The 9,052-nt window shown below is 68.6% G+C and overlaps 1 protein-coding gene across 4 annotated transcripts; it reads left to right on the top strand.

The window, feature by feature from the left end:
* Nucleotides 1-120: 120 nt before the first annotated feature.
* CCDC97 (coiled-coil domain containing 97) lies at nucleotides 121-4,756 on the top strand. Of its 4 annotated transcripts, none has more exons than XM_073321886.2 (5): nucleotides 122-238; nucleotides 1,382-2,476; nucleotides 3,063-3,305; nucleotides 3,498-3,627; nucleotides 4,390-4,756. In XM_073321886.2, the coding sequence occupies exons 1-5, from the start codon at nucleotides 196-198 to the stop codon at nucleotides 4,742-4,744; spliced, it is 1,866 nt and encodes a 621-aa protein (XP_073177987.1). In that variant the 5' UTR covers nucleotides 122-195; the 3' UTR covers nucleotides 4,745-4,756. The 4 variants fall into 4 exon arrangements, with proteins under 4 accessions (XP_073177990.1, XP_073177987.1, XP_073177988.1 ...); XM_073321887.2 differs by having other exon boundaries at nucleotides 123-238; nucleotides 1,385-2,476; XM_073321888.2 differs by having other exon boundaries at nucleotides 124-238; nucleotides 4,037-4,482.
* Nucleotides 4,757-9,052: the final 4,296 nt, after the last annotated feature.

Here is a 9,052-nt window from a genome sequence, read left to right on the forward strand (position 1 = left end):
GGGCTGCCCCCCCAATCTGTCCCCTTTGAATGAGCGATGAGCCCCAACAATGACCCTTCCCCACCCGCCGCGGAACGGACCTGTCCCGGAACTAACGTGCCCGGGCCGCGTTTCCCCATCCCGCGGGGAACCCTTTGGCCGCGGGACCGGCGGGGGGGGGACCCGGAACTTCCGGCCTGGCGCGGCGCTCGCGCGATGGAGGCGGAATCTGAGGCGCGCGCGCGGCCGACCCCGCCGGGTGAGGAGCGGGGCGGGGGGTGTCGCACCCAAAGGGGTCCCCCGGCGCCTTGCTCAGGCCTTGGGTGGGGGGGGTCGCTCTCTCCCCCTGGAGGAGATTTGGGGGGGCCCCCGAGTTCTGCCCTGACCCCCCCGCGGGGACCCCCGTTACTCTGGGGGCGGGCTCCCCGATCCCCCCCGACTGAGTGACCCCCGGGGGCTGGGGGCGGGCTCCCCAACCTCCCCTCACTGAGTGACCCCCCCGGGGGCTCCCCCATCCCCCCCCCTCCCCTGACTGAGTGACCCCCGGGGGCTCCCCCATCCCCCCTCACTGAGTGACCCCCGGGGGCTGGGGGCGGGCTCCCCCATCCCCCCCCCCGACTGAGTGACCCCCGGGGGCTCCCCCATCCCCCCCCCTCCCCTGACTGAGTGACCCCCGGGGGCTCCCCGATCCCCCCTCACTGAGTGACCCCCGGGGGCTGGGGGCGGGCTCCCCGATCCCCCCCGACTGAGTGACCCCCGGGGGCTGGGGGCGGGCTCCCCAACCTCCCCCCGCTCCCCCAACTGAGTGACCCCCCCGGGGGCTCCCCCATCCCCCCCCTCCCCTGACTGAGTGACCCCCGGGGGCTCCCCCATCCCCCCCCCCCGACTGAGTGACCCCCGGGGGCTCCCCCATCCCCCCCCTCCCCTGACTGAGTGACCCCCGGGGGCTGGGGGCGGGCTCCCCGACCTCCCCCCGCTCCCCCAACTGAGTGACCCCCCCGGGGGCTGAGGGCGGGCTCCCCGATACCCCTCCCTGACTGAGTGACCCCCCGGGGTCTGGGGGCGGGCTCCCCGATCCCCCCCCCGACTGAGTGACGCCGGGGGCTCGGGGTGGGCTCCCCGATTCCCCCCCACATCTGAGAAATCTGCCCTGAGCCCCCCCCCCCCCCCCCCCCCCATGGGATGTCCCCCAGTTACTCCAAGGGGCAGAGCTGGGCGTGGGGCCCACTTGCCCTCTAGCAGCCCCCTCCCCATGTGGACCCTCCCACACACACACACCCTTAGAGGCCTGGGCTGGCTGGTGGGTCCCTGTTCTCCCCCCTCCTCTCCCCACCCTCCCAGGTCAGCCCTGACCCCCCTTGGGGAGCCCGGCTGGCCCATCGTTAATTCCACGTCTCATCAGCAGGTAGCACGGGTGCCTGGAAGAGCAGGGAGCAGCAGGAGCCGGAGGCTGCACCTTCCCCGTTGTTGGCAGAGAGCCCAGCCCCGGGGGACCGTCCCCCCAATACCAGCGGGGTCACCGAACCGCCTCAGGGCACGTCGCGCTGCGGGGAAGGGATGCTGGAAAGGCCAGCCCCACAGCACCAAGCCCCCAATACCAACGTGGTCACCGACCTCCCCCAGCGCATGTCACAGTGGGGGGAAGGGTTGCTGGAAAGACCAGCCCTGGGGGACCGTCCCCCCAAGAGCAACGGGGTCACTGAACCCCCTCGGCAGACGTGGCACTGGGGGGAGGAGATGCTGGAAAGACCAGCCCCGGGGGACCGTCCCCCCAAGAGCAACGGGGTCACTGAATCCCCTCGGCAGACGTGGCACTGGGGGGAGGAGATGCTGGAAAGACCAGCCCCGGGGGACCGTCCCCCCAAGAGCAACGGGGTCACTGAATCCCCTCGGCAGACGTGGCACTGGGGGGAGGAGATGCTGGAGAGCCCAGCCCCACAGGACCAACCCCCAAAGAACACTGGGGTCACCACCCCGCCCCGGCACCCGTCGCCTTCGGGGGAAGTGATGCTGGTGACGCCAGCCCTCGGTGACCATTCACCCGACAGCAGTAGGCTCGGTGAACAGCTGCAGGGCCCGTCCCAGCAGAGGGGAGGGATGCTGGAGCCCACCCCTGCTGTGGGCTTGGCTCACCAGGAGCCCGGGGCCCAGGAGCCGGCGGGCCCCCCCGAGGCAGGCGAGCGGGCCCTGCTGGCCATGCTGACGGCCGTCGCCAGCAGCCCGCTGCCGGTGCGCAGCCAGCAGAAGGACGAGCCGGACCTGACGGCGGAGGAGAAGCTGGCCATCCTGCGGGCGCTGTACCGGGACAAGCCCGTGGTCTTCCTGGAGCGCTTCCGGCGGGCCCTGCGCGTCGAGCACCTGGGCTGCTTCGCCCACCTGGCCGCCCGCTACGAAGTGCGCTTCTACTGCGACGAGGTGCGCCGGGCCGCCCGCGGCAAGGCCGGCCACACCCGGGTGCGCAACAAGAGGTACGCCGCTCTGCAGCAGCTCATCAAAGGTAGGGGGCCGCCGGCCCGCCAGGCCCTGACCCTCCCCGCGCTGCTCTCTGTTATTGCACCCCCCCCCACAGACGTGGGTCACAAGAGGGGAGGTCCAGGGAGGGCTCTGCCTTCACAGTCTGGCACCCCGGTCCTGGTGCTACGGGGCACGGACCAGCAGCGGTCCCTTGGCGGCCAGTGCTGACTCGGATGCCCCAAGGCAACGCTAGGGGGCGCTGTGCTGCAGGGAGGGTAGGTTGGTGCCCGCTGGGTGCCCTGGCTGGAGGCTGATCTAGCAGGACGTGACCATGTCAGTCAGCCCAGCTGGTGCCAGGTGCCCCCCGCACAGGCTGCCATGGCAGAGGCTAAGGACGGCGTGGGTCAGAGACAGGAACCCTGCCTGTGGGGGATCTCTGCAGGCTGAACAGTGGAGGCTAATGGTTAGAGCAGGGGGGCCTGGGAGCCAGGACTCCTGGGTTCTCCCCCAGCTCTGGGAGGGGAGTGGGAGCTGTGTCTGCCCTGGAGAGCCCTAGAAGCCACCTGCCTCTGGAGGCCACCGCCCCAGCCCTGGTGCTCCGGCCCCTCCATGCTCTCTCTGCCTTGCAGGGGGGGAGTATTTCAGCGACGAGCAGATGCGGGCGCGGGAGCCCCTGCTCTACGAGCAGTACATCGGCCAATACCTGAGCGACGAGGAGCTGCTGGCTCTGGGCAGCCAGGCGTTAGCCGGCCCCTGCTCCCTCTCCGGCGTCCTGCTCGACTCCTACCAGGAGCAGGTGCTCCAGCTGCGGCTGCATATCCAGCAGGAGCAGGAGGACGCCTGCATGGAGGAGGAAGAGGAGGATGACGAAGGTCAGTATGTTGTCCAGCTTGGGGAGGGGAGTGGGGGCTAGTGGTTAGAGCTGGGGGGGGCTGGGAGCCAGGACTCCTGGGTTCTATCCCAGCTCTGGGAGGGGAGGCGGGGTCTGACAGCCCGTTACTGGCTTTGCGGCTGGTATCTGTCCCCTCCTTGCTGATTGTGCCCTTCCCCTCTCTCCTTGCTAGGCGAGGATTCCAGCTCGGCCTCGGATGCCTGGGTCCCCGACACGGAGGAGAAGGCCTTCCTGCGTGAGGAGTTCACCAGCCGCATGCACCAGCGCTTCCTGGACGGCAAGGACGGTGACTTCGATTACAGGTGAGGGGGGCGGGCACCGGGCGTCACTTGCTGGGCCACTGCCTGGGGGGGACACAGCAGAAGTGGGTCTGGCGGGGGTGGGGCAATCTGCGTCTGTCCCAGCTCTGGGAGGGAGAGAGGTCTAGTGGTTAGGGTGGGGTGCTAAGCCAGGACACTGGGTTCTGTCCCCGGCTCTGGGAGGCGAGTGGGGTGTATGGGTTGTGGGGGCTGGGAGCCAGGTCTCCTGGGTTCTCCCCCAGCTCTGGGAGGGGTGTGTGGTGTAGGAGTTAGAGCAGTGGGCCAGGACATCTGGGTTCTGTCCCTGGCTCTGGGAGGGGAATAGGGTGTAGGGGTTAGAGCAGGGGGGCTGGGAGCCAGGACACCTGGGTTCTGTCCCTGAGGTCACAGCTCTGGGCTCGTTCTCTCCCAGCGAGGTGGATGAGAACCCGGAGTTCGACAACCTGGACATTGTGTCGCGGGACGAGGAGGAGCGTTACTTTGACGGCGAGGAGTCTGAGGAGGCGGAGGAGATGGAGGCAGAGTAGTGGGCCCCCTGCGCCCCCACCAAGCCCTAGCACCCTGATGGAGTGGGGGGACACCAGGACCCACCTTGTGTACAGTAACCCAGACTCCTAGTCTGTGACCTGGGCTCCTTCCCCCTGCCGGCTGGGGGCGTGTCCCTGCAAGGCACTGCCCCTGGACGCTCTCCCCAGGTCGCTCCCCGCCTCTGATCTAGTCCAGGTACCTTTGTGTAACAGGATCCCTGCCCCCCTTCTCTCCAAGGCTGGGGCACCCAGCTTCGTTATGGGCTTCGTTAGCCCCACGTTCCTGGCTCTCATGGGCAGCCCAGAGCCAGGAGAGGCACCGGGGAGCAGCTGGACTGGGGAAGGGGCTGCCCAGACTCTGCCCCGCCCCGTCTCGCGGGCAGAGGAACCGCTGGATTTCTGGCCTCAGCTCTGGGCCTCCGGACCCCCGAGGGCGGGAAGCGTCCCAGTGGCGAGGCGAGGCCCAGGGCTGGGAGCCGCTGGCCTCTCGACGCTGCACCGGGAAGCAGCCGCTCAGGGGAACAGCCCCCCTGGTGGAGCTGGCCAGGCGCGTGGGGCGGGGGGACGCTGTCACAATTAAAGCTCTTCAGTAACGGGTTTTGCAACAGCAGCAGTTTGGTCCTTTCAGCCTGGAAATCCAGGAGCCAGTGTCTGCGGCTTGAGCTGGGGCAACAGGGAGTGTGGGGCTGGGAGCCAGGACTCCTGGGTTCTCTCACCGGCTCTGGGAGGGGAGTGGGGCCTGGTGGTTAGAGCAGGAGGGGCTGGGAGCCAGGACTCCTGGGTTCTCTCTCTGGGAAGGGAGTGGAGGCTAGGGGTTAGAGGTGGGGAGGGAGCTAGGACTTCTGGGTTCTATCCCCAGCTCTGGGAGGGGAGTGGGGCCTGGTGGTTAGAGCAGGAGGGACTGGGAGCCAGGACTCCTGGGTTCTCTCCCTGGGTCTCTGGGAGGGGAGGGGAGGCTAGGGGTTAGAGGTGGGGCAGGGCGGGTGGCTAGGACTCCTGGGTTCTATCCCCAGCTCTGGGAGGGGACTGGGGTCTCATGGTTAGAGCGGGGGGGGTGGGAGCCAGGATGCCTGGGTCCTGATGCCAGCTGAGGCAGGGCAGTGGGGGTCTAGTGGGTAGAGAAGGGGGCGGTTCTGTTCCTGGCTGTGCCAGGGGAGCACTCTCTAAGCATCACAGCTGGGTTTGCTGGAACTGGGGTGTGCTCCCAGCCCCTCTCTCTGTGATAACTTACTTTGCCTCTCCGTGCCTCAGTTTACCTTACCCCAGGAGTTAGTGTCTGTTGGGTGCTCAGGAAGCTCAGAGCCTTATCCCCCCTGCCGAGCTCCTTCCTGCTGGCCAATCGTCCCTGCCGGCCCTGGGCCCTGATTGATTCCAGCCCCCACTGTTTTGGGGGGAGGGTGGCCAGGGCCCACGCAGGGACCTTCCGCTAGGGGGTGTTGCAAGCGGGGAGAGCTGAGGATCCTGATCCCTGCAGGTGACTCACTTTCCCTCACCGGTTTCGGTTCCTTTCCCTGTCCCTCGTGGGGTTTTCGATCCCTTCCCAGCTTCCCTGTGGGAAATTCCACCAGCAGGTGGGGGTGCTGCCGCTCAGCTGACTGCCCGGGGCCGTCACCGAGGGGTGCTGGGAGCGGGCAGGAAATACCTGGTCCCAGCCAGCTTCCTCTTCGGTGACTGAAGCCAGTTCCCCTGGGGCAGTCCCAGCTAGGCCCCTGCTCGGGCTTCCTTGTCTCGGGCCTGGGTCACGGGCCTGGCCCCTGATGTCAGTTACAGCAGCCTCAAGGCTTCTCTCACTCCTACTTACACCCCTGGGGGGCAGAGAATAGCCACTGTGCAGGGCACCCCAGCCACTGAAATCCACCCCCTGTGGGCCCTGGGGGCAGAGAATAGCCATAGCGCTATGCTCTCCGCCCACGCCCCTGATCCGTCCCCTGGCCGGGGTGACCCCTGTGTGAGGAGATTCCCAGGGGCCTGACTCCTCACCCCAAGGGTCTGGGTGTGACTGAGAATTCCCAGTTGTCCCATGGAACTCACCGCCGCTAGATCAGCCCCGGCGCTGGCAGTGGGGGGAGGTGGGGTCCCCTGGGCAGCTGCCTGTGGAAGGCATGAGCTGGGCTTGCCGGCACGAGCGACCCCGCGGTGGGCGAAGGAAAGTGGCGGCTGCCGCGGGCACTCGGGGTCGGGGTGGAGAATCAGCTGCCGCCTGCAGGGCCAGTTCTGCCGCCTCTGGCAGCTTGGAGTGAGCACCAGCCAGACACCTGGGGACATGGGCCGGGGGGGTGCTCTCCCCCCACCCCATATGTGTCATCCCTCGCCCCCCGACACACACACGCACATGTGTCGGGTGCCCAGGGCTGGCTCTGGCCCCACTTGGCTCCAGGGGGCGACCCCAGGGTCAAAGCAGAGGCCGTGGGAGAATGGGGTTCATGAGTGTGTTGGGGGGGGGATGCAGCAGATCACTGGGGTTGCTCAGCCTCCTGGGCCCCCTCCGCCGAGGCTGCCGATGGGTTTCTAGGGCTGAGCCCTGGGGAATGGTTCGGACCCTTACGCCCTGGGCCCAGACTGAGCCAGCACCCCCAAGAGGGGACAGGCCCCGTGTCCTAGCCCCCACCCAGCCAGTCCCCACCCTGGGGTGGGAGCAGGGCTGGCGCCCCCGAGAGGGGACAGGCCCTGTCCCCATCCCTTGTGGGAAACGTGAGGACCCTGCTGGCCTGGATCCTGCCCCGGGGGCTGCATTGGCCCAGCCCACGGCCCATGTTCGGGTCGTGCCTGGTTGCTCGGAGCCCCGAGGTCAGTGCTTGGCAGGGAGTCCCCCGCCCAGACCCAGCTACAGGGGCCTCTGGGGGGCTCAGCCACTGGCAGCCGGGCGGCCTCAGGCCTGCGACGAGTTTGCCGGGGCTCAGCACTGCTGGGCCTGGAGCTGCGGGCAGCACGTGGCAGGAGCGGGGGGGCCAGGGTTCGTGCAGGAGGGTCCCGGGGGGTGGGGGGAGCTTGTCCCACCGGTCCCTCCCCAGCTCACTTTCCCTGTGCTCCAGCGCTCCCCCACTCGGCTGTGGGGACCCTGCCCCTGATCCCAGGCCCTGGCCCGGCTCTCCCTACGTGGGGCTCTCCCAGGGCTGGCTCCTGCCAGGATTGGGCCCTGCCTTTCGGCTGCTGCCTCCTGGTCCCACCGCAGCTGCCCCCCCCCCAACCACACACACGTCTCGGCTCCAGCCGCCCACACGCCGCCACCTCAACCACTCCCACAAACCGCTCGGAGGGGCGTGGGGCCTAGTGGTGGGAGCCGCGGGGGGCAGGGGGCAGACTCACTGCTGGTGAAGCACCGATCCCCAAAGGGCTGGGAGCCAGGACTCCTGGGTTCTCTCCCCGGCTCTGGGAGGGGAGGGGTCTAGTGGTTGGAGCAGGGCGGGCTGAGGGCCAGGACTCCTGGGTTCTCTCCCGGTTTGTCAGTGATGTGCTGTGGGACCTGGGGAAGCCCCCTGCCTCTGTGTGTGCAGTGCGGCAGGGCCCTGATCTCCCCCAGTGGGGGGGGGCGGAGGCCCTGAGAGAGCCCCACGTAGGGAGAGCCCGAGCTCTTTGGGGTGGGGGCTGGCGGCCGCAGCGGGCCCATTATGAGCGGAATCACGAGGGGCAGGAGCATAGGGGGGTCCCTGGGGCTCCTGGCAGGGCCTGGTTGGGGGCGGCTGGGATATTCCTGTCCCCGGCACTGGGTAATTCAGGTGTTGCCACCAAAGGTTTGTCATCAACTGCTCACCGCTAACACGCCAGGGCACCGCGGAGAGGGGGGAGCCGGGCCTGGACTAGCAGGGGCTGCGGGTCGGGAGTGGGGGGCACCGGCAGAGCTGAGGGGGCCCCCGGTGCTGGGCTAGCAGGGGGCGGGTTGGGGCGGGGGGCACCGGGAGAGCTGCTGGGGGGCCCCCAGGGCTGGGCTAGCAGGGGGCTGTGGGTCGGGAGTGGGGGGCACCGGGAGAGCTGGGGGGGGGAACTAGCCCAGTTTATATCAGTCTCCTCCCAGAACTGCCAGCCCCACATTCCCTCTGCCCCAGACCGCTCTGCACGGGGTGGGGGGGATTGGCAGCAGGGCCCTGGCAGTGACTCAGCCCCCGACATTCCCCCCGGGGGGGGCTTTCCATGGAAATTCCGGCTCCTCTCGCTGGGGGCTATTTTTGGAAACTTTTCTAAACATCCCGGGCCCGCCCCTGCCTTTGATTCACCCCCAGCTCCTGCTGCAGGGCCCCCGGCCTGGGGAGCCGAGGGGGGCTGGGCTGGGCAGGGGGGTCCCCCTTGCGGCTGGTGCCCCCAGACAGACCCTGTAGCCCAGGGGTTCTCAAATGGGGGTCAGGACCCCTCAGGAGGTTGCGAGGTTATTATATGGGGGGTCGTGAGCTGTCAGCCTCCCCCCACACCCCGCTTCGCCTCCGGCATTGATAATGGTGTTAAATAGAGAAAAAGTCTTTGAACGTATGGGGGGGTCGCACGCAGAGCCTGGCTGTGGGAAGGGGGGCACCAGGGCAAAGGTCTGAGAACCCCTGCTGTCCACTGCCGGGGGGCTCCAGTCACCCCACACCCTGCAGCCCAGCTGCCCCTACCGCCACCCTGGGGCCAGCCCCGCCTGCCAGGGGAGAGCGCCCCCTGCTGAGCCCCCCATCCCGCTCCCTGCAGCCCAGCGCCCCACGGGACCCCAAGTCCCCTTGCTCTGGCCGTTCGCTCCAGCAGCAGCTGCTGTTATTGGTCCCCCGAGGGGGACGTGGCTGGTGCTTGGCCCAGTCGTGCGGCGCCGACTCTGGGGAAGCCCCCGGGCCTGTGGCCACGAGCACAGCTGCTTTCTCCATGCCCTCTTGACCTCCCGCAGCCGCTCTGCTGACACGGGGCTGTCCCGCCCCAGAGGTGGCTGCATCTCGGCG

This window comes from Lepidochelys kempii, chromosome 23, assembly GCF_965140285.1.
Source record: "Lepidochelys kempii isolate rLepKem1 chromosome 23, rLepKem1.hap1, whole genome shotgun sequence".
NCBI classification, from domain to species: Eukaryota; Metazoa; Chordata; order Testudines; family Cheloniidae; genus Lepidochelys; species Lepidochelys kempii.